Here is a 24,640-nt window from a genome sequence, read left to right on the forward strand (position 1 = left end):
ATATATAAATGTATATATACACATACATATGTGTATAGATAGATAGATGGATGGTTAAAAACCAAATTTTTCATTTGTTTCAGGATTTCCCATAGGCAGTTTTGCCTTAAAATAACAGCAATGAAGAACTTGTTATTTATATACATACATACATACATACATACACACACACACACACACACATATATATATAATGTTTTATTTTTATTTGCAATTAGAGAGAGAGAGAGAGAGGGCTTGCAAGAGCCTCCTGCCGCTGCAAACAGATTCCAGATACATACCCCACTTTGTGCATTTGTGTGTATTTTTTTTTTAATTTTATTTTGATTTTTTCGAAGTAGAGTCTCACTCTAGCTCAGGCTGACCTGGAACTCACTATGGAGTGTCAGGATACTTTGCGCATTTCTTTTATATGTATGGGTACTGGGGTTTTGAATCCAGGCAGGCTTTGCAAGCCATTGCCTTTAAGTGCCGAGCCGCCTCCCGCAGCCTTGTTGAAACTGTTTGGAACCAGCACCTATAAGGCCCAGGTTGGATCCCTTGGCCCAGGCTGCTTCTTCAGCATCCACCCACCAGGCTCTTCCTGCTGTGAGCTGTCAGGGCCCGAGTGGGCGGGGCTGGGAGCGCCGTCCAATGGGACGCGCCGTACGGGGTTGGTGGTGTCCTGCCGCGTGCTGTCAGTCAGGGCCCGAGTGGGCGGGGCCGGGAGCGCCGCCCAATGGGACGCGCCGCGCGAGGGGGGGGAGGAAGTGGTGTCCTGCCGCGTGCTGTCAGTCAGGGCCCGAGTGGGGCGGGGCCTGGGGCGCCGTCCAATGGGACGCGCCGTACGGGGCGGCGCGTGCGCAGTGCCGAGCCTTTGTCTCCGAGCGTGCGCGCCGTACCTGCCCGGCCGCCGGGGACGTGCCCGCCGCCGGGGCTTCCTGTGTGCATTTGGGGTCCTCGGGTGTGTGTGTGTGTGTGTGTGTGTGTGTGTGCGTGCGGCGGGGACGGCGCCCCAGACTCCGTGGCCTGCCCCACTTGTGCTGCCGGCCAAGGCGACGCGGAAATGGTGAGCGCGGCGCCCCGAGCCCCGGGCAGGTCGTCGGTGCCGCCGCGGTGGGGACGGAAGTCCCCGTCTTCCGTTCCGGGGTCCCTCCCCCTGCACCCCCGCCCCCGCCGCAGACCTCGGGGGTGCCCCGCCGGGGACGGGGGAGGGACGCGATCTCTGTGCGCGGCTGCTTCCCAACCCGGGTGCCTGCCGCGGGCCGCGGAGTCCAGCCGCTGTCACCTCCCCGTCTGCGGCCCGCCTGTGCCCAGGACGGCGGTGGGGCCCGCGGGTGCCCGGGCTTGCAGCTCCCGAGCCGGCCTTGCGGTGTGTGCAACTCCGGGATAGGATGTGCACGGTCACAGGACCGCGCACGTGAATCTGGGGGTGGGTTCTGGAGGCGGGGGTACATTGGGGTACGGAGCAGTCGGCCGGCATTTGTTAGCCCGGTGGATTTGGGCGGGTCACCCTTACGTAACACCCTGGCATTTTAATATTTTATTGTGTTGTTACATATGTTATTTTAATATTTTACCTACAAGCAAAGAGAGAGAGAGATTAAAAGGAGACAGAATGGGCGCGCCAGGGCCTCCAGGAACTCCAGACGCGTGTGCCACTTAGAGCATCTGGCTTACCTGGGTCGTGGGGGATCGAACCTGGGCCCTTATACTGCCCTGTCTGTTCTCTAGGGACTCAGCGCCGCCGAGGGTCGTGATGCCACCGCCCTTCCAGAGTACTCCCTGAGCCTCTTCTATTCCTGTATATCTAGTTGTTAATCATTACTTTCTCTTCATCTGGATCCCTGTGTTTATCTGACTGTGGAAGTCCAGGCGTGTGAGCACCATTCTTTCTGTAGTCATATATATATATAAAGTGTATCTGGCTCTCAACCACCTCTTCCCCAGAATGAATTTCCTTGAGGACCCGACGTCGCTAAGCCATGGATTGGAATCCAAAAGCCATGCACTTCCTTACTGGGTGACTTTATTCAAGCACTGTGTGTGTGTGTGTGTGTGTGTGTGTGTGTGTGTGTACTTACGTACGTACACACATTACCTTGCGACCCAACTGTGACTAGCCAGGCACTGGTGGGGTGCTAAATACGTCTCTTCCACTAGAGCCCGAAGAGCACAAGGCAGGTTCGGGAAAGTCAGATATTCACAGAGGGAATAAGGATGAGAGACAGGTGTGGAGCTCAGGTGAGACATAAGGCCTCAGGTGGTAAGATCCGGAGGCCACAGTTCGACCTCAAGGCCAGGCACTGGGGTTCAGGGCTAGCTTGACTCCCTGTGCTCTCTCTGGTCCCATCTGGCTGGTTTGGGACGTGATTTTGAAGCGCCCGAGCTGGGGAGGCAAGGCAGGGGCAGAGTCTTCGCCCTCCTTCCCCATGCATGAGCTAAAACTTGTGGCCTGCATGGCTTTCCCTGGGGACAGGGCTGCTGCTGGTGTTGATCCTTTTCGCTGAGTGCCACAGGTCAGAGGGGAAGACTTGGATCCTCGGAGGCGGAGGAATGGGGCCTGGACCCCAATCCTACGTGGGGGACCCGTGAGGTGTCCCCTTACCCCCCTTCTGTGGGTGTTCCTGTATATTTTCCCCTCCATCCTTTTCCTGGTTTCCTTTTATTTCTTTTTGCATTTTTATTTTTCAGTCAATGTCTTACTCTGTAGTGAAGGTGAACCACTCACGCTGTAGCCCAGGCTTTCCTCAAGCATACAGCAGTCCTCTGACCTTTGCCCCCTAAGTACTGCGATGTGTGCACGCGAGTCACCGGCCTCCCGCTACTGTCACTTCTCATATCTGTGGCCATCTTTCTGTTTTTAAAATTTTTTAAATTAATTATCTATTTATTTGGGAGAAACAGGGAGAGAGAGAGAAAAGGAAAGAGGAAATGAGTGTTCCGGGGCCTCCAGCCACTGCAAACGAACTCCAAACGCACGCACCTCCTTCTGCTGGCTTACGTGGGTCCTGGGGAATCGAACCTGGGTCCTTTGGCTTTGCAGGCAAACGCCTTAACCGCTAAGCCATCACTCCAGCCCCTGTGTCCATCTTTCTGTCCTCTATGGTGGTATATCCGTAAGACAAGGAGAATCAGTGTGGAGACAGTTTGGCTGGCTGAGGCCCCGTCCAGGTGGATGGTTTTACATCGTGAGCTGGATGCTAGGGGCAGCTGTGCCCCCAGGGTTGTACCCCTTCCTCCCTCCCTCCTCTGGATGTGTCTCCATCCATTTGCTATTAAGGTGAAACAGGAGGGAGCCAAGCCCTGAGTTCAGTGTCACTTTCAAACAGGTAGTCTGTGTGTAGATTTGTAACCCTAGCCACTCCAGAGTCTGTGGCCAGAGACAGGACCCCAAGCTCCAGACCGGCCTTGTCTAGAGATATTTGTAGTTAAAACTGGGTATCTAGAGAAACTTGGTTTCAAATTAGCAAGAAGCAGTGGTGGGCAGTGCCTGGCATGGCCTGTGCCTTAAGTTCATGCGTAGTCATCTCTCCGTGGCAGCTCAGAGAAGCCATTTCCTGCTGTCACTCAGTTCTCTTCTTGAGGACGGGACAGTCTTGCTGTTTGTTGGCCAGTGTGGTGGGAATGCAGCCTGCCAAAAATAAGATTGTCGTGGGGAGACCAGGGGTGCTTTAAAGTCCACCAGCCCCCAGGACCCTGGAACCCAAGAGAACAGTGAGATGCAGAGCTTGGCTCGCTGTGCAGCGAGGGAAGCTGCTGTGAGGCACCAGGGGCTTGGCGGGCGACCCCCCCCCCCACCTTTGCCTGCCACCGTGGGACAAGCAGGTCAGTGGTTTGATGATCACATGTTCCAGAAGGCTGTGTCTTCACTAAGCCCATGTTCTGCAAAGGATGGGAGGGGCATGACTTGCTGGGGGTCCCTGGTCCTCAGGAGGGATGGGGGTCTACAGAAGGGGGCAATCTGTGCGGAAGACAGGCCTAAAATAGGTGTGAAGGAAGAAGTCATGCGTGAGGGAGGAAGTGAGAGGCTAGCCTTGGATACTGCGACCAAGGGCTGGAGGCCCGTGTCTAAGGGAGGAGCACTGCAGAGGGGGTTTGGTCTATTGAGAGAGCTGGTGCAGGGGCCTCAGGGGTGGGGTAACGGTGTGAAGGAGGCACTGAAGGTCTGGCCTAGGAGACTTCAGGGAAGGGGCTCTGAGGAGGGCCTTTGAGGCTGGATTCCACTCCTCAGGATGGAGGGAGGCTTTGTGGAGTGAGGAATAGACATGGGGAAAATTTAAGAGGACGTGGGAAGGACATCGAACCGGAGTCTGCTGACTGTCTCTGGCGAGCTGAAAGTCTAACATCCCAGCTCAGTTAGCACCACTTGCTGAGATGGTTACCTGCGTGCAGAGAACGTCCCTTCTCTGTACACTTCAAATAATAACGTTGCCCTCACGGCGATTTATGCCCAAGCACGTGGGACCTTCAGTGTGATGTTACTAATTGTACCGAATTTTCTAGACTCTCCCAGGAACTATTACTGGAGTGGGATCGAGGGAGGGCACTTTACACCCCAGCATCTAGACATCGTGAGTTTGCGCATGGCTTCCCTAAGCCAGGTGAGGGAAATGGCAATGCCATGTGACTATGTGACCCTTTCCTCTGGCTCCCCACGGCCTGGGTCACTTGACCCCTGGGTTCCTCCCCCCCCCCCGTTTTTCCTGAACCCTCCTGCAGCTACTGGGGGAGATACAGCCACAGCCGAAGGTCACAGGCCACCTGTGACGATTTGTGTGCGCTGCTGGGTTTGTGTCCTAGGCTGTTTACCTCTGAACCTATACCCTCCATCTCTGACACACTCTGTCTTTTTAATATTTTTTTTTTTTTTTTTTTTTTGTTGTTGTTTGTTTTCCTCACTATAGCCCAGGCTGACCTGGAATTCACTGCATACTCTCAGGGTGGCCTCGAACTCAGGGCGATCCTCCTCCCTCTGCCTCCCGAGTGCTGGGATTGAAGGCGTGCGCCACCACGCCTGGCTGACTCTCTTTTGACTGCCCTCAGCCAGGCATGTGAACGGGACTCCACTCTGTCCTGTCGCTGGTCCGTCTGTCTGGCACTCCCCCGGCTCAAGGAGCCCCTCTTCAGTCTCTGGGACCACCAGGTCACGGACTGGAGTCAGGATTCTCTGATGAGGCAGTTTTTCCTCCCTGAGCCACTTACGTATGTGTCTGTGTTACGTGGGTGTGAGAAGTGACCTTGTCCAGCTGGGATGGTTAACTCAGGATGCAGGATTCCAGGAGGAGCTGTGAGCATGGGGTTCTGCCCTTCCTGTCTCCTGCTATCTGTGGCCGCATGTCCTCAGTGCCCTGTTAAGGTACAGAGGGGAAAGGGGGCTATCCCTTGGTTCAAATCTCCCCTCAAGCCCAGGTGGTGAAGGCTTATATTCCTAGCTAATGGGAAGGCTTAAGAAGAAGGAAAGATACAACTGTTGCTGTTGTTTGAGGATTAAAGGGCTCCAGTCAGAGGGGGACAGTACCACAAGGGAGAGGAGTGAGAAAGAAGTACAGTGTCACATATGTGTGACGGTTCAAGTCTTGTCTCAACTTGATCAGGGCAGGAGTTACGTAACACGCATGCTCTGGGTAGTTCTGCGAGGGCATTTCTAGGAAGGGTGAAGTGACTCATGAAGACCCTCCCTCAGGACAGCCAGCATCTCAGGTGACTCCAGGAGCGCCTGTGCTCAGAGGCCTTGTCCCTTGAGACTTGGAGTCCCTCCCCAATACTTTGTTAGTTTAAATAGGGAATGTGGTGTAGATCTGGGTTCAAATTCTATTTCCAAGCCAGTCTTGGTAGGACAGGTCTATAATCCCACCTTCTACTGGCCAGGCATGGTGGCACACACCTTTAATCCCAGCAGTGGGGAGACAGAGGTAAGAGGTTCACCGTGAGTTTGAGGCCACCCTGAATTGCAGGTCAGCCTGAGCTAGAGTAAAACATCACCTTAATAAATCAAAAAGTAAAATACATGGATATCCAGGCCATTTTGTGTCTGGGGGAGCACGTTGTTAGGAGTCTGTTGCAGTCCGGTTCGCATTGCTGGTAGAAATCACCCAACCAAGAGCAGCTTCTGGGAAAAAGAGATTTATTTTGGCTTACAGGCTCGAGGGGAAGCTTCACGATGGCAGGGGAAAACGATGGCATGAGCAGAGGGTGGACATCACCCTCTGGCCAACATAAGATGGACAACAGCAACAGGAGGGTGTGCCAAACACTGGCATGGGGAAACTGGCTATAAAGCCCATAAGCCCGCCCCAACAATACACCGCCTCCAGGAGGCATTAATTCCCAAATATCCATCAGCTGGGAACCTAGCATTCAGAACACCTAAATTTATGGGGGACACCTGAATCAAACCACCACATTCCGCCCCTGGCCCCCATAAACTGATATCCGTACATGATGTAAAATACAATGCATTCAGTCTGACTTTAAAAGTCCCCATAGTTTTTATCAATTCCAATGATGCTCATACATCCCCATAGTTCAAGATCTTTTAACTGAGCCATAATAACAAAATATAATCTCAAAAAACCCATAATGGCACAGAATAAATATTCACACTGCAAAAGATGGCATTGGGCATAGCAGAGGAACATTCAACCAATACAAGCTTTAAAACAACCAGGGCAAACATCAAACTCTGTAGCTTCAAGTCCAGCAACTCTAGCCAGTGACAAATCTTCAAGTCTGATAATTCTAAACAGCAACAAGTCTCTGGCATTCCAATTCCGCCCCTCCAGCTAGGCTACTCACAATCCTGGGAACTTCATCGGGGCCGGCAGCTTCTCGGCAGCCATCTCATGCTCCCGGCATCTCCACTGGGTCTCCACTGCAAGCCACGGTTCATCCTCATGGCCCCATGGGGTATCTATGCAGGCAACCAGCAAACCCGCTTCACACTGCCCATGGCCATTTCCAAAACACAAGACCGTGTTGCAAACTCAATGACCCTCTTTCCAGCATTTCTTATACTCCAGGATACCAGGTAGGGTCCCAATTTGTTAATCCGGGGGGAATAAAGCAGACTTTGAAGAACAGGACACTCCTTGAGCACTCAGGCCCCTTCAAAAGAGTCGACATTCTTTCTGTTGCCCCAGCGCAGGTCAGCTAGCCCAGACTCATAGGTTGTAATCTCTCAGTTGCAGCTGAACGGGCAGCAGTTCACCCAAAGATTTTCCTTTCTGTGCCATATCCCTCTGCACACACCAGTTCATTTCTACGCTAAGCAACCCTGCACAACTTCTCAGGACATGGGCACAAGAACAAGCTTCTCACACAAACTGCTATCCCAGTCCAGGCACAGCTCTTTCTCACCCTCATAAGCCAAACCTCACAGTCCATAGTTCTTACTGCCTTCAGGTCTTTCAGCTCTGACCAGGATAGACAATCAAGCTGTACTTACAGCACTGCAAAGCATCTCTTAGGCCAAGGTTTCAACTCTTTCCACATTCCTCTTGAAAATCAGCTCCAAAAGGCCAAAGCCACAGTCAGGTGTCTAGCAGCAATCCTGCTCCTCGGTACCACTTTACTGTTGCAGTTCGGTTCGCATTGCTGGTAGAAATCACCCAACCAAGAGTAGCTTCTGGGAAAAAGAGATTTATTTTGGCTTACAGGCTCAAGGGGAAGCTTCACGATGGCAGGGGAAAACGATGGCATGAGCAGAGGGTGGACATCACCCCCTGGCCAACATAAGATGGACCACAGCAACAGGAGGATGTGCCAAACACTGGCATGGGGAAACTGGCTATAAAGCCCATAAGCCCGCCCCCAACAATATACTCCCTCCAGGAGGCGTTCATTCCCAAATATCCATCAGCTGGGAACCTAGCATTCAGAACACCTAAGTTTATGGGGGACACCTGAATCAAAGCACCACAGAGTCCTACCCTTCCTTTGGCTCTTACATTCTTTCCGCCACCTCTTCTGCAATGGACCCTGAGCCTTGGAAGGTGTGACAGAGATATTGCAGTGCTGAGCGCTCCTGTCACTTCCTTCCAGCACCATGGTGCCTTCTGAGTCATCCCAAGGTCACTGCCATCTGAAAAGAGGTTCTCTAACCAAAAGTGACAGTAGCATTAATATATGGGTATGAACATTAAGAGAAGTGCTTAATGGGCACTTTGATGAGCATAGTATATACATTTAGCCAGACAGCAGCAGTTACATCCCTAGAGCTCATGACTACCCCTGTTTTAAGTTTTCAATATCAGGGATGTATTCCCTCCCATGGAGCGGGCCTCCAGTCCAATTAGAGGGCATTTGATTTCCACCATGACAGACGTGCCACTATTGCACCCATTGGTTCATTTGGCCTGGCTGGCCAAATATAATGCTTGCAGTGTCCATTGCTGAGTATCTTCACTGGTGTTTTCTCTTCCCCCCATTGAACTGCATGCAGAATGGCTTCTTCCAGCTTTCTGTCACCTGCTCTACCTGGAGGAGGTTATCAGCTCAGTTCCAGGAGGAATTCTCTCTCAGTGGCCTTGCAGCCCAAGTGTGTGGAGTCTTCAGCAATAGGGTCTTACCATCTATTTCTGGTGGGAAACCAAGGGCCTTGGCAATAGCCTGTAGTGTTTGGGGTTATCACAGTATCTGTATTTTGACTGAGGTTCCTAGCATGATCATTCCATTCAGGAAAACTTTCAAACAAAAGATGCTCCCCTTACCAGCTCCTGTGCTGGACATATGCCAAATTGAGCAGATTCCTGCCTCTGTCTATTCAGACTATACTTCCATTACTTTTAAAAATAATTAATTTTTTAATTTATTTTCAAAAAGAGAGAGAGAGAGAGAGAGGAGACAGAATGGGCGCACCAGAACCTCAAGCCACTGCACGCAAACTCCAGATGCATGCACCCCCTTGTGTATCTGGCGTCCGTGGGTCCTGGGGAATCGAATCTTCATAAATAAGCACCTTAACCGCTAAGCCCTGTCTCCAGCCCCTATATTTCTATTCTTTTGAGGTGTATGTGTGTGTTGTCTAGTATGTGTGGATATATGATATGTGCATGTGTGAGTGCAAATGCATGTATTCTGTCTGCGGAGGCTGGAGAACACTGAGTGTCCTCTTCCCACAGCCTTTCACTTCTGTTGTCCATGACCGTGAGAGGAAGTCTCTCAGTGAGCCTGGAGCTGCCAGTTTCAGTCACACTGGTAAACAGTTCTGCCACGGTGATTCCCCCGTCACCACCCCGCAGCACTGGTGTAGCAGGCAAGTGTGGCCCTGCCTGGCTGACCCGTGGGTGGATATTGAACTCAGGTCCTCGTACTTGAGCACACCTCTTTGCCGAGCAGCTTTCCAGGACCTGTCCATGCTGCTCTTGCCCATTGTCTCTCCTGCTGGGTTGACCCTCTCTTGAGCGATTGACAGTTCTCGTGGTATAGAGCCTTCACTTCCTTGGTTCGGTTCATTCCAATATATTAGTTAATTTTTTATCATTATTATTTTATTACTTTTTTTAAAATTTATTTGAGAGCCACAGACAGAAGGAGGGAGGGCAGGAGAGAGAGAGAATGGGCACACCAGGGCCTCCAGCCACTGCTAACGAACTCCAGACGCATGCGCCCCCTTGTGCATCTGGCTAACGTGGGTCCTGGGGAATCGAGCCTCGAACCGGAGTCCTTAGGTTTCACAGGCAAGTGCTTAACTGCTAAGCCATCTCTCCAACTCTATTATTATTATTATTATTCTTGTTTGTTTGTTTCTCGAGGTAGGGTCTCACTCTAGCCCAGGCTGACCTGGAATTCACTATGGAGTCTCAGGGTGGCCTCGAACTCACAGTGATCCTCCTGCGTCTGCCTCCCGAGTGCTGGGACTAAGTATTTCATTTATTTTTGAAGCACTTGTGACTAGGAACATTACTGCATCTCTAGGACGAAACCCACCTAGCCAGGGTGAATGATCCTTTTGATGTATTCAGTTTGCTAGTATTTTGTTGAGAAATTTTACATGTATGTTCATGAGGGAGATTGGTCTGTAATTTTCTTTTGTTGTGTCTTTGCCTGGTTTTGGCATCAGGGTAATAATGCTGGCTGGCTTCTTTAAAAGAGTTTGGCAGGGCTGGAGAGATGGCTTAGCGGTTAAGCGCCTGCCTGTGAAGCCTAAGGACCCCGGTTCGAGGCTCGGTTCCCCAGGTCCCACGTTAGCCAGACGCACAAGGGGGCGCACGCGTCTGGAGTTCGTTTGCAGAGGCTGGAAGCCCTGGCACACCCATTCTCTCTCTCTCCCTCTATCTGTCTTTCTGTGTCTGTCTCTCTCAAATAAATAAATAAAAACTATTTTTTAAAAAAAAGAGTTTGGCAGTATTCCTTCCTTTCCTACTTCATGGAGCAAGTTTTGTTTGACAAGTATCTTTGCTGCTTCTGTAAAGATCAGATCAAACTGACCAGCTTGTCCATCTGGGTCCAGATTTTATTTAATTGGAGATCTTGTTTTGCTTTTGTTTTTCAAGGTAGGGTTTCTCTCTAGCTCAGGCTGACCTGGAATTCCCAGTGTTGTCTCAGGGTGGCCTCAAACTCATGGCGATCCTCCTGCCTCTGCCTCCCAAGTGCTGGGATTAAAGGCGTGCACCACCACGCCTGGCTTGGATCTCTTCTTTTGGTCAGTTTTCATAAGGATTTATCAATCTTGTTTATGTTTTCAAGGAACCAATTTTTTGTTTATTCATTGTTTACTTTTTTCTATTAATATCAACCCTGATCTTTATTATTTCTTTCCATCTACTAATTTTTAAAATTTATTATTATTACTATTATTTTTTGGTTTTTCGAGGTTGGGTCTCACTCTAGCCCGAGCTGACCTGGAATTCATTGTGTAGTCTCAGGGTGACCTCGAACTCATGGTGATCCACCTACCTCTGCCTCCCAAGTGCTGGGATTAAAGGCGTGCACCACCACACCCGGCCCCATCTACTAATTTTTGTGTTGCCTTATTCTTCTTTTTCCAGTGCCTTAATTAAGGCATAACATTTAGTTGTTTACTTGTGATCTTTCTAATTTCTTAATATAGGCACTTAAAGCTATAGACCCCTCTCTTAACAACTGCCTTTATTGTGTTCCCCAGGTTTTATTTTTGTCTATGAGGTAGTGTCTCATTCCACCACCCCGACCTGGCACTCACTCTGTAGTCCCAAGCTGGCCTCAGATTCACGAAGTAATCAATCCTGTGTCTGCCTTTGAAGCGCTGGGATTAAAGATACGTACCACCATGCCCAAGTAGGCTTACTTCCTGGTCTTTGGCTCAGATATTCTGTCCTTACTTGATCCATTCTGTTGATGAGACTTTCTACAGAATTTTTTATTTGACTTACTATATTTTTCATGTCTCTTATTGCTGATTGGTATTTCTTCAATATTTCTGTTTTCTTTCTTATATCTTATATTGACTTCCTTATTTTGTTAAGTTGGTTACCTGTGTTAGCCTCTGGGGTTTGTTTCCTTTGAATTCTTTGAAGATACTTATAACCATTTTCTGTTTGGCATTTCATTTATTTGAGAGAGAGAAAGAAAAAGAGGCAGAGAGAGGGAGAGAATGGGTGCGCTAGGGCGTCCATCCACTGCAAACAAAACTCCAGATGCGTGTACCCCCTTGTGTATCTGGCTGACGTGGGTCCTGGAGAATCGTACCTTTGTCCTTTGGCTTTGTAGGCAAACGCCTTAACCACTAAGTCACCTTCTCCAGCCCCAGACTCATGTTTGAATGCTCGGTTTCTGGCTGATGGCAATTTGGGAGGTGAAGCCTTGCTAGAGGACTTGTGTTTTTTAGGGTAGGCTTAGAAGTGATATAGCAAGGGCTGGAGAGATGGCTTAGCGGTTAAGCGCTTGCCTGTGAAAACTGAGGACCCCGGTTCGAGGCTCGATTCCCCAAGACCCACGTAAGCCAGATGCACGAGGGGGCGCACGCGTCTGGAGTTCGTTTGCATTAGCTGGAGGCCCTTGCACACCCATACTTCTCTATCTGCCTCTCTCTATCTGTCTGTCACTCTCAAATAAATAAAAATTAAAAAGTGATATAGCGAGCCCCGCCATGCTGGAGTGGCTCATCTCCTGGTGCTGGCGTCCACCCGATGTTGACTATAAGGCGATGTCCAGTCTGTGGCCTACCACCTTCTTCATGAGACCACGAAGCTTCTATTCAGGATTTTAAGCCAAATTACATACACCCTTTCCTCCCACCAGCCCCTTGGGTTGGGTGCTTTACCAGAAGAAGGTAACGACAACAGGAAATTGCTACCCGAGGAGGGTCCCATTGCCACTAGCAACGTGATGGTGTGGCTTTTGGCTTTTTGGAACTGATTTGTGGGAGGAATGTGGAAGGATTTGAAATTTTGTCCTGAGAGCCCTTCCAGAGCTGTGAGGGCAGGGTTCGGTAAGATCATTAGAGCTGAAAGACCTAAACGTAGAAAGAAGTATGGGATGCGGTGGTTGGCTTAGGAGAGGAAGGAAAGGCTTTGTGTGGATTGGGCTGCAGACAGTTGGCGTCGCCGGCTGTGCTGTTCCTGTGTCCTGAAAACTTGCACACTGTTGCATTGCCTAGAAATGGACTGCTGTGGGCTGGAGAGAGGGCTTAGCGGTTAAGCGCTTGCCTGTGAAGCCTAAGGACCCCGGCTCGAGGCTCGGTTCCCCAGGTCCCACATTAGCCAGATGCACAAGGGGGCGCACGCGTCTGGAGTTCGTTTGCAGAGGCTGGAAGCCCTGGCGTGCCCATTCTCTCTCTTCCTCTATCTGTCTTTCTCTCTGTGTCTGTTGCTCTCAAATAAATAAATAAATAAATTTAAAAAATATTTTTTAAAAAAAAGAAATGGACTGCTGTGAACCAGAGGGTAGGGCACGAAAAGAATGAAAGCTTTAGGCTGGAAACAGTGACCGCATTGCATTTTACATCGTAGGTGGTTATCACTTTATTTATTTATTTATTATTTGAGGTAGGGTTTCACTGTAGCTCAGGCAGACCTGGAATTCATTATGTAGTCTCAGGGTGGCCTCGAACTCATATCAATCCTCCTACCTCTGCCTCCTGAGTGCTGGGATTAAAGGCATGCTATACCATGCCTGGCTTTATTTTTTTTAATATTTTGTTTATTTATTTGAGAGAGAGAGAATGGGCACACCAGGGCCTCCGGCCTCTGCAAACGAACTCCAGACGCGTGCGCCCCCTTGTGCCTCTGGCTTATATGTGACCTGGGGAATTGAATCCTTAGGCTTTGCAGGCAAATGCCTTAACCGCTGAGTCATCTCCCCAGCCTGGTGGTTGTCAGTTCATGGGGGCTGGGAGCCGACTGTGGTGGCTTGAATTTAGTCATCTCCCTAAAATCATGCGTTCTGAGTGCTTGGTTCCCACCTGATGGCAGTTTGGAGGTGGAACCTTATTTCAGAAGGTGTGCTGTTGGGGGCAGGATCAAGGATGATAGAACCAACTTCCCCTTGCCTGACCTTTGCGCACCACCCTGCCGCTCCATGTGGTGTTGGCGAGGGGGTGATTCCCAAGCCTCCGTTCATGCCATGTTTTCCTGTACCACCACCACCATGAATTTTACCCCTCAGGACTGTAAGCCAGAATAAGTCTTTTCCTCCCACAAGCTGCTTCAGTGTGGGTGTTTGTAGCCAGCAGTGAGAAGGTAACCACAATACTAATATATATATTGTTGGCTCCATGTTCTACACCACACTGACCAACCATTTGTGACTCCACAAGTGGTTCTAGAGAAACAGAATTGTAAGGGCGACTTTGCCGAGAGGGCTCAGTGTTAACTTTGGCTAATTGTCTCCCCCTAATGCTCCCAAAGGACTCTCCTGGTAATATGAGGAGCACTGATATTCCATGCTGTGAAGTTTTTAAAGAACCGCGTGTGTGTGTGTGTGTGTGTGTGTGTTTGTTGATAATGATGATCCTCATTCACCTATTAGGAAGAGCGAGAAACTTACTTTGTACTTAAAACTTTAGAACATTTGTGGGAAAGTAAGACCTATAATGATAGTGATAGGTTGCTTCTAGACTCTGGAAGACGTTTATAGCCAAATGTTCATGCTCAGCAATAAGATTCTTTTGTTGTTGTTGTGTTCTCTGACGTAGCATCTTACTCTTGCCCAGCCTCAGCAATAAGATTTTCAAGCTCCATGTTTGCATAGAAAATCCAAAGATAAGCCACCGGCGGGCGTGATGGCGCACGCCTTTAATCCCAGCACTCGGGAGGCAGAAGTAGAAGGATCGCCATGAGTTCAAGGCCACCCTGAGACGCCATAGTGAATTCCAGGTCAGGCTGGGCTACAGTGAGACCCTACCTCGAGAAACCAAAAAGCCAAAAAAAAAAAAATCTAATCATGTATTTTTTTTTAAATCACCACAGAAAGGTTTAGGCAAGATACTTGTCTTGTTCTTTTCTACCGTGATAAAATACATAGATGACCCGTACTTGGTGTGAGTCGCTGCTCAGGCAGACATGAAAGAGTGAACCGCTCTTACTGCTCCCCTTCTTGTGGTCCCTGTGTGAAGAGCACTCTCTCGTCGCAGGAGCTGGTGTCCTTTGAGGACGTGGCCGTGGACTTCACGTGGCAGGAGTGGCAGCATCTGGACGTGGCTCAGCGAGCCCTCTACCGGGAGGTGATGCTGGAGAACTACAGCAGCCTTCTGCTCTTGGGTGAGCTCAACTCCCCGGAAACACCGAGGAGCACGTCCTTTCCTTTTGGCTGATGAGCATAGAGGTGGCTGCCGACCCTTGATAGTATGTTGCTATTGTCCTCTTCAGCTGTCCGGGGGACATAGACCTTCCTCCGGCAAACTTGAGGTGCTAATTTAATTGTCAAGTGCATGCTCGGTTACTGCTGCACTATGGAGCCCAGGAAGTTATTCCTTCCACACGCACCCGCTTCATTCTGCCCTTCCCCTCCCCCTGCCTTTTTTCGTCTGCTCTTTCCAGATTCTACTTACCTGCTTTATTGTTTTATTCTCTCCTTTTACTAAGTCAGCTTGATCTTGTAATTAGAATGGGAGCATTTTTGTCTCAGTGCCTGGCATGTTTCATTTCTGACCTGTGACTGTTCTGGTGAGAAGTGAGGAAACATCTATTCACTGCAGTTATCTCAATGGAAAACAGTCAATTCCAGCTTGATGAGTAAATGAGCATATTGGGAATTACATAGAGAAATAGGACTAACGTAAAGGTTTGTGGGCTGGAGAGAAGGCTCAGTGGTTAAGGCACATGCCTGTGAAGCCTAAGGACTCAGGTTCGATTTTCCAGGTCCCACATAAGGCATATGCACATGGTGGCACATGCATCTGGAGTTCATGAGGTCCTGGCATGCACATTCTTACTCACTCTCTCTGTCTCTCTTCCCCTCTGTCTCTAATAAATAAATAAAAATAAAGTCTTTAAAAAAAAAAAAGATTTGTGCTGAAGAAATAAATCAAAACTCTTACCAGTGTTGATCTCTTTTCAAAAATATTTTATTTATTTATCGTGTGTGTGTGAGAGAGAGAAAGAATGAATACGGACATGCCAGGACCTCCAGCCACTGCAGATGAACTCCAGACACATGTGCCTCCTTGTACATCTAGCCTCCATGGATCCTGGGGAATTGAACCTGGGTTCTTAGGCTTTGCATGCAAGCGCCTTAACCACTAAGCCATCTGTCCATCCCCTGTTTTTTTGTTTTTTAAATCTCTTAACTACATATTTCCAATTTGAATATCAAGTGAGGAGTTTATGGCCGTCTGGTTGAGAAATGGGGGTAGTGATTACCCTTATCAAAGACCTTGCTAATTGCTGCTTAGTTCTTAATTCTGTTAATGACTGCAGTGGGAGACACCTTGTGAGTCAGTAGAACTGTTTCGCTTTAAGATCGTATATTGCCTTCCAATCCTGTTCACACATCTCTCTGTCTCTCTCTCTCTCTCTCTCTGTCTCTCTGTCTCTCTCTCTCTCTCTCTCTCTCTCTCTCTCTCTCTCTGGGGGTGTAGTGTCTTGTTTTAGTCCAGGCTGACTTGGAATGCACTATGTAGTCTCAGGCTGTCCTCAAGCTCATAGCAATCCTACCTTAGTCTCCTGAATGCTGGAATTAGAGGTGTGTGACGCCATGCCTGGCTTCATTATCTTCTTTTATTTATGTATTTTTCTTTTTGAGGTAGGGTCTTGCTCTGGCCCAGGCTGACCTGGAGTTCGCTATGTCATTCCAGGATGGTTTTGAACTCACAGTGATCTTTTAAGTTGTACACCACCACTCCCAGTTAATGTTGTGTTAATTTTGTTGTTGTTGTTGTTCAAAGTAGGGTCTCACTCTAGCCCAGGCTGACCTGGAATTCACCATGGGAGTCTCAGGGTGGCCTCGAACTCACGGCGATCCTCCTACCTCTGCCTCTCCAGTGCTGGGATTAAAAGCGTGCGCCACCATGCCTGGCAGTGTTTTTTTTTTTTAATTTTTTTTTTAAATCTTTTATTTATTTATTTGAGAGAGAGAGAGAGAGAATGGTCACACCAGGCCTCCAGCCACTGCAAATAAACTCCAGATGCATGTACCACCTTGTGCATCTGGCTTATGTGGGTCCTGGGGAATTGAACTGAGGTCCTTTGGTTTTGCAAGCAAGAGCCTTAACTGCTAAGCCTTCTCTCCAGCCCAGGTTTTTTTTTTTTTTTTTGGAATGGAGAATCAGAAAATTTATTCATGTCCACATGGACTCAGGAGAATAACTTCCAAAGCCTGAGTCCCAAGCTCTGATAGCTCAGAGGTTTTATAAACAGTATGGCAGGTAGTCTGACATTATCTTGAATTCTTTGCACTATTGGTGGGTTTCAAGTTTCTAAGGTTACATGATTTGGGGACACAAACAGAAAATTCCTTAGGAGCCAGGCGTGGTGGCACATGCCTCTAATCCCAGCACTCAGGAGGCAGAGGTAGAAGAATCACCATGAGCTTGATAGCCCAGTTTTTTAAAAAAATATATTTTTTATTTATTTATTTGAGAGAGAGAGACAGAGAGAATGGGCGCACCAGGGCCTCTAGCCACTGCAAACAAACTCCGGACGCGTGCGCTCTTTGTGCATCTGGCTTATGTGGGGTCCTGGGGAATCGAACCAAGGTCCTTTGCCTTTGTAGGCAAGTGCCTTAACCACTAAGCCATCTCTCCAGTGTTGTTGTTTTTGGATCATTGTTTTACCTATCATGCTACGTAAATGTCGCTTGAAGGTAATACTCCAGTTACATCATGAGTGTAAAACGCTGTCTAAGGAAACTGTGTGTTTCGCGCAGACGAGCGCAGATTCTGTAGTGGGGCTGTCCTCTTCCACGAGCCTGTCTGATTTAGCCCATTTCAATGGCTTGTCCTTTATTTCCCTTTTGCAGGGCACTGTTTGACCAAGCCCGACTTGATATTCAGGTTGGAGCACGGGTACGCACCCTGGAGCATGGCTGAAGACTCCCTTGAGAGGCTGCAAGGCAAGTGAAGGCCCTGTGGGGGAGGGGCCGCCCGGAGGCGCAGTCGTCAGGAATGGCCACGTTGAGCGACTCCTGTCCTGTGAATCAGACATCTGCCTTATGCATTCTCCGAAGCGTTTTCTCCACGTTAACCCATAACTCGCTTTATCCCATTGAAGCCTATTTTATTAGAATTTCCGAAATGTTTTCTTCAAAGGGTTTTCTTCAAAAATACTATGTTACTCAGGGGGCAGAGGTAGGAGGATCGCCGTGAATTCGAGGCCACCCTGAGACTGTATAGTGAATTCCAGGTCAGCCTGGGCTGGAGTGAGACCCTACCTTGAAAAACCAAAAAAAAAAAAAATATATATATATATATATATATATATATATATATATATATATATATAAAATGTTAGATATTGCACCTAAATTCTCACTTACCTTGTGTATGTTTTTAATATGGTGCTGTTGCTTTCATCTTGCTGTGATCCGTTCACAACACAAAAAACAGCTCGTAGTTAAGTATACAATTTTTGTTGTTGTTTTCTGAGGTATGGTCTCACTCTAGCCCAGGCTGGCCTGGAATTCACTCTAATCTCAGGGTGGCCTCAAACTCACAGCGATCCTCCTACTTCTGCCTCCCAAGTGCTGGGGTTAAAGGAGTTTGCCACCATGTCCAGTTTAAGTATACAATTTCTTTTTTTCATTATTATTTTATTTATTTATTTATTTGAGAGAGGGAGAGAGAAAGAGGCAGAAATACAGAGAGAGAGCGAGAGAGAGAATGTGCGCGTCAAGGCCTCCAGCCCCTGCAGACGAACTCCAGACGCATGTGCCCCCTTGTGCATCTGGCTAACGTGGGTCCTGAGGAATGGAACCGAGATCCTTTGGCTTTGTGGGCAAACGCCTTAACTGCTAAGCCATCTCTCCAGCCCCGTAAGTACACAATTTCTCAATGGAATCATGCTTTCAGTGGTGACACAGAGTTGGAAATAAGTACACCGAAGTGAATATTTAACATTGTAATAGTTTCAGTTGTCTGTGTTATTTAGAAGAAAATGAGAAAATTGAGCAGCAAGGATTCCACCATAAGAGATTAGACGTTTTCAGCCGGGCGTGGTGGCGCACGCCTTTAATCCCAGCACTGAGTAGGCTGAGGTAGGAGGATCTCTGTGAATTCAAGGTCACCCTGGGACTATGTAGTGAATTCCAGGTCAGCCTGAGCTAGAGTGAAACCCTACCTTGAAAAACCAAAAATAAATAAATAAAGGTTAGACGTTTTCTCCATGCCACAAGATCCTTGAGAAGAATCAAGGTGACAAAGAGTATTAGACGCTTGAAAAAGAGTAAGTGTGCCGAGGGTTGGAACATAGGTGTTGGTGCATCTAAAACAAGGGCCGTCCAAATGACAGCAAAGGGAACAGCAGAAAGCCGTCCGTTTTCCTCTACTAGGTGTGAAGTCAGAGAAAAGCACAACTGCAAGATGAGACCCGACTACTCCGAGCTGTTGTGCCAAGACTGTAGTATCTGCTGGTAGAATTTGTGTCTGTTAGGTGTTAAGTTTAGAGTGGTTATGGGTTTTTTTTAATATTTTTATTTATTTATTTATTTGACAGAGAAAGGTGGGGGGTGGGGGCAGAGAGAATGGAGGAGGAGAGAATGGGTGCGCCGGGGCCTCCAGCCACTGCAAACGAACTCCAGACGCGTGCGCCCCCTTGTGCATCTGGCTTTACGTGGGTCCTGGGGAATCGAACCTGAGTCCTCTGGCTTTTCAGGCAAATGCCTTAACCGCTAAGCCATTCCTCCAGCCCTTGTTTTTGTTTTTGGAGGTAGGGTCTCACTCTAGTCCAGGCTGACTTGGAATTCACTATGTAGTCTCAGGGTGGCCTCGAACTCACGGTGATCCTCCTACCTCTGCCTCCCAAGTGCTGGGAGTAAAGGCATGCACCGCCACACCCGGCAAGTGTGGTTATGTTTGAACATGATTTAATGCATAACAGCAGCACACTTGCCTTAGAGAAGTGGATTCAGTTTATCAAAATACCTGGGAGTGCTCAAAGTAGAAGCGATCAACTCCTGGAACCTGGAAACAAGGACCAGCCCCCGTCTGTGGAGGCCGTGGACACGCTGAATGGCTTCTGTGTGGCAGCTGGGCACCACGGGCAGCAGTGCAGTCTACAGGAGCAGGTCTAGAATTACTGAGGAAGGGGAACATGAGGGACCCAAGGAGTGGGGGGCTTGGTGCTCTCCCCATCACGGCATCGAATCAGCCACGCTGCTTGTTTATGGTCAGAACGACAGAGAGCGCCCAGCCTGTGCTGACCGTAGACGTGACCTTCAGGCATTCGTTAGAGCACCCCACGTTTAGCTGCAATGTCCAGCAGAAAATTAGGCAGCCTGGTGAATCATACGGCTGGATCCTTCCACCTGTGGTTGACTTGGCTGGATGCTTAAAGCTCTGAAATGACCCAGGACAGTCCTGGATTCCTCTCCTCTTTCACAGGCTGACGCACTCGGAACATGCATCGTACTTTTGCCTGTATCTGTAAGAAATGTGGGGGCCTTTACAGTGAATAAGATTCTGCCTGTTCCCCTCAACTTCAGAGGATATTGGCGGTCGCCAGTGTCGTCTTATGTGCAGACACATTTCTTATTTGAACACAGTCCTGCCGTTAACATTGTTCATGGGCTTAACATTCAAGATCAACTGTAACAGTGAAAACAGAGGGACTATATTAGATTCCCATTAAACTACCATTATTTCTACAAACCACTCTGAGATTGTAGTCTTAGTGAGCATAGATATCACTTTCTCCAATTTCCTTTTTTTATTTGTTTTTTTTGTACAATGTTAATTTAGTTTCACTTTATTACATCTTGTGCTGTCTCTGATGTTTGAATTTTTATCTTACCTTCATTTAAAAATATTTTATTTTTATTTATTTGAGAGAGGAAAAGAGGCAGAGGGAGAATGAATGAGCACACCAGGGCTTCCAGTCACTGCAAATAAACTCCAGATGCACGTGCCACCTTCTGTAGCTGGCTTACATGGGTGCTGGGGAATCGAACCGAGGTCCTTTGGCTTTGCAGGCAAATGCCTTAAGGCATTCCTCCAGCCCTTCCTTCACTTTATGTACTGTTTTACTTATGTTGTTTCATATTCTTGTGTGGTGTGTGATTTTTCTTTCTTAGGAAATCCTTTCTGTTTTTTGTTTTTGTTTTTTGCCCAACACTTTCTCTTCTGCTTCACATAGAATAAAATTGAAGGCAAGCTTGAACAACAGTTTATATAATTACATAACAATAATGAAAAACTACAGAAGAATCATGTTCAGAGCAGTTACAAAACCAGTGTGGGCTAGGGAGGTCACTCAGCGGCCTAATGCAATAGCAAGCGAGCGCCCCGAAGCTCACAGGCCCGTGGCATACAGAATGGATGCCGGGCATGGTGGCGCACGCCTTTCATCCCAGCACTCAGGAGGCAGGAGTAGGAGGATCGCCACGAGTTCGAGGCCACCCTGAGACTACATAGTGGATTCCAGGTCAGCCTGAGCCAAAGCGAGACCCTACCTCAAAAAATAAAAAACATATAAAATGGTTTGATGGTTTCCACAGAAGACTGTCAAATAAAGGGAAGACTGGCCCCTGAGGCTGTCCTCTTAGCTCCACGTGCCCATTCTGTAAAACACGTTTCCAAACTGATGCACAATAATCTTTAAAAAAAAAAAAAAGTCAAGTATAGGACAAAGGTTCCTGTCATTACATAGAGAAACGTAGTGTAAACACTGGGCAGTGGAAATGGAAACTGCCAAAAAAAAAAAAAAGAAAGAAAACTCTTCTTCATTTTCAATAGTTATCACATTGAAAGTTAACACCAGAATAGATTAAGTCTTCTCCACGGTAGAATGGCTGTCTTTAAAAATTAGTCAGAACTTATTCTTGAAAATGGGAGAAAATTATCCCTAGTTGTCAGTATTATTTTCACATAGAAACGTTTTGTGGTCAGAAGACTTTAAATAACTTGAGTGACTATAGGAAATCTTTTGCTTAGTTTATTTGTGCTTGTGTAAAAAGCATGTCTCATGGGCTGGAGAAGATAGCTCAGCTATTAGGGCATTTGCCTGCAAAGCCAAAGGACCCCGTTTCGATTCTCCAGGACCCACGTAAGCCAGATGCACATGCATCTGGAGTTCGCTTGCGGTGGCTGGAGGTCCTGGTGTGCCCACTCTCTCTCTGACTTTCTACCTCCTCTTCTCTCTCAGATAAATAAATACAAATATATTTTTTAAAAAGTCTTATGTCAAGAAACACACCACTGAGTTATATTCTGTATTCAGAGAATAAAAATGTCATAATAAGTGAAAAACAGTATTGATATCATTGTTGTGAGACATCTTTTCTTAAAAAACGATACATGACCAAATATTAGGAATCACTTGTGTGTCAAGGTCCTGTTTCATATTAGGAATGTAACAATCTTTTTTTTTTTTTTTCTATTACAGAATTGAAATTTCAACAGAATATCCACTGGACACCGGCTCGTGAATGTAACCAGTTCGAGAAAGCGGTTTACCATAAGTTACACCTCACGCATCATCAGATGACTCATTTAAGTGAGAAGCCATATGAATGTAGTGAGTATGAGAACGGCTTCTTCTGGAAGCCACGCTTCCCAGTTCATTCAGGTGAAAAGCTGTATCGATGTCATAAGTGTTGGAAATTGTTCTTCACAAAGCCAGAACTCACTGCTCACCAGAGAACTCATTCAGAAGAGAAATCTTACGAATGTAAGGTCTGCAGGAAAACTTTCTGCCATAAGTCTAACTTCACCGTCCATCAGAGAATCCACACGGGTTATAAGCCATACGAGTGCAAGGAATGCGGGAAGGCGTTCTTTCAGAAGTCCGTCCTCATCATCCACCAGCGGACGCACACCGGCGAGAAGCCGTATCAGTGTCACCAGTGTCTGAAAGCCTTTTTCTCCAAGTCGCAGCTCACTATGCACCTGAAGATCCACACAGGCGTGCGGCCGTACGTGTGCCCCGAGTGCGGCAAGGCGTTCCTGCACAAGTCGAAGCTCACCGTGCACCAGAGGACGCACACCGGCGAGAAGCCGTACGCGTGCACCGAGTGTGACAGAGCCTTCTTTTCCAAGTCGGAGCTCACCGTGCACCAGCGGGTTCACACGGGCGAGAAGCCGTACGCGTGCAACGACTGTGAGAAGGCCTTCTCCTCCAAGTCCCAGCTCACCATGCACCAGCGGGTTCACGCCGGCGAGAAGCCGTACAAGTGCAGCGAGTGTGAGAAAGCCTTCTTCCTGAAGTCCTACCTCACCATCCACCACAGGATTCACACCGGCGAGAGGCCGTACGCGTGCGGCGAGTGTCAGAAAACCTTCTTCCGCAAGTCGTGCCTCACGATCCACCAGAAGACGCACGCGGGCGAGAAGCCCTACGAGTGCCCCAAGTGTGGCAAAGCCTTCTCCCGGAAGTCGCACTGCACCGTGCACGAGAAGACGCACGCGGAGGACAGGCTGTACGAGTGCGGCGAGTGCGGGAAAGCCTTCTGCCGGAAGTCGAACTTCACCATTCACCAGAGGATCCACACGGGCGAGAAGCCCTACGAGTGCAGCGAGTGTGGCAAAGCCTACTTCCTGAAGTCGCACCTCACCATCCATCAACGAACCCACACGGGGGAGAAGCCGAACGAGTGTAACCAGTGCGAGAAAGCTTTCTTCTCCAAGGCCCAGCTCACGATGCATCAGAAAACTCACAAACTCGTGCGGCCACACGAGTGTGCGGAGTGTGGGAAAACCTTCCTCTATAAGTCACGGCTCACCATTCATCAGAGGATCCACACCGGTGAAAAGCCCTACGAATGTAGCGACTGCGGGAAGTCTTTCCGCCAGAAGTCCATCTTCAATATCCATCAAAGAACTCACAGCGGCGAGAAGCCCTACGAATGTAGCAGCTGCCCGAAAGCTTTCTTCTCCAAGTCGGAGCTCACCGTGCACCGGCGAACTCACACGATCGAGAAGCCTTACGAATGTAGTGAGTGTGAGAAGGCGTTCTTCATGAAGTCCTACCTGACCATCCATCAGCGAATCCACACGGGCGAGAGGCCATACAAGTGCAGCGAGTGCGGGAAGGCCTTCCTCACCAAGTCCAAGCTCACCATCCACCAAAGAACTCACACGGGAGAGAAGCCGTACGAATGTAACAAGTGCGGGAAGTCCTTCTGCCAGAAGTCAAACTTCAATATTCACCAGAGAAATCACACGGGCGAGAAGCAATGTGAATGTCACGAGTGTGGCAAAGCGTTCTTCTCCCAGTCACAACTTGCCACCCACCAGAGAGTTCACACAGGCGAGAAGCCATATAAGTGCAGTGGATGTGAAAAGGCTTTCTTCCGGAAGGCACACCTCAGGATTCACCAGAGAACCCACGAAGCTCAGAAGCCATTTGAATGTGATGAGTTGGAGAAAGCTTTCTTCCGGAGCTCGGATCTGGCCGTTTATCCGAGAGCCCACACCTTTGAGGAACCGTTTGACTGTATTTAATCCGGGAAAGCTTTTCAAGTCCTAACTCACTGTGCATCATTGAACTCCAGGTGGGAAGCCATACGAATATAATGAATGTGGGAAAGCTTTCTATTGCAAGCAATAGTTTGTGAGTCCTGTGAATATTTAAAAAAAAAAAAAAAAGCTAGGAAGTTTTTCACTGAAAGTAATACATCACTTCATGTGACAGTTCATACACTCAATGTGTCTTAATAAATCATAAAAGTTTTCTATGCTGGAACTGAGAATGGAGATTATATATTGGCAATAAATTTGGGAAACTCTGAGTACCCTAGTCCTAACTTCACATGAGAGTGTGCCTACGGGTAAAACTGATGAATGTAGCATGCACAATTTATCCTGTAATTCAGAGATTACTAAAATTCAGAAAACACATTTATTGTAAACATGCCCTGCCAGTGAATTTGAGTAATGTGAATAATTCTACTCTCAGTGGACAACTGAGGATGTAAAGAATAAAGGAAAAGATTGACAGTATGAAATTATTACAGGGGGCTGGGGAAATGGCCCAGTGGTTAAGACATTTGTGAAGCCTAAGGACCCCAGTTTGATTCCTCAGGACCCACGTAAGCCAGGTGCCCAAGGGGATGCATGCGTCTGGAGTTCCTTTGCAGTGGCTGGAGTCCC

At 48.2% G+C, this 24,640-nt stretch overlaps 1 protein-coding gene across 1 annotated transcript; it reads left to right on the forward strand.

The window, feature by feature from the left end:
• Positions 1-959: 959 nt before the first annotated feature.
• LOC101602384 (zinc finger protein 268-like) lies at positions 960-24,490 on the forward strand. The gene is made up of 4 exons (XM_045139129.1): positions 960-1,048; positions 14,534-14,660; positions 17,359-17,451; positions 21,936-24,490. The coding sequence occupies exons 1-4, from the start codon at positions 1,046-1,048 to the stop codon at positions 23,990-23,992; spliced, it is 2,280 nt and encodes a 759-aa protein (XP_044995064.1). The 5' UTR covers positions 960-1,045; the 3' UTR covers positions 23,993-24,490.
• Positions 24,491-24,640: the final 150 nt, after the last annotated feature.

The sequence above is a fragment of the Jaculus jaculus genome, chromosome 21, assembly GCF_020740685.1.
Source record: "Jaculus jaculus isolate mJacJac1 chromosome 21, mJacJac1.mat.Y.cur, whole genome shotgun sequence".
Classification (NCBI taxonomy): Eukaryota; Metazoa; Chordata; class Mammalia; order Rodentia; family Dipodidae; genus Jaculus; species Jaculus jaculus.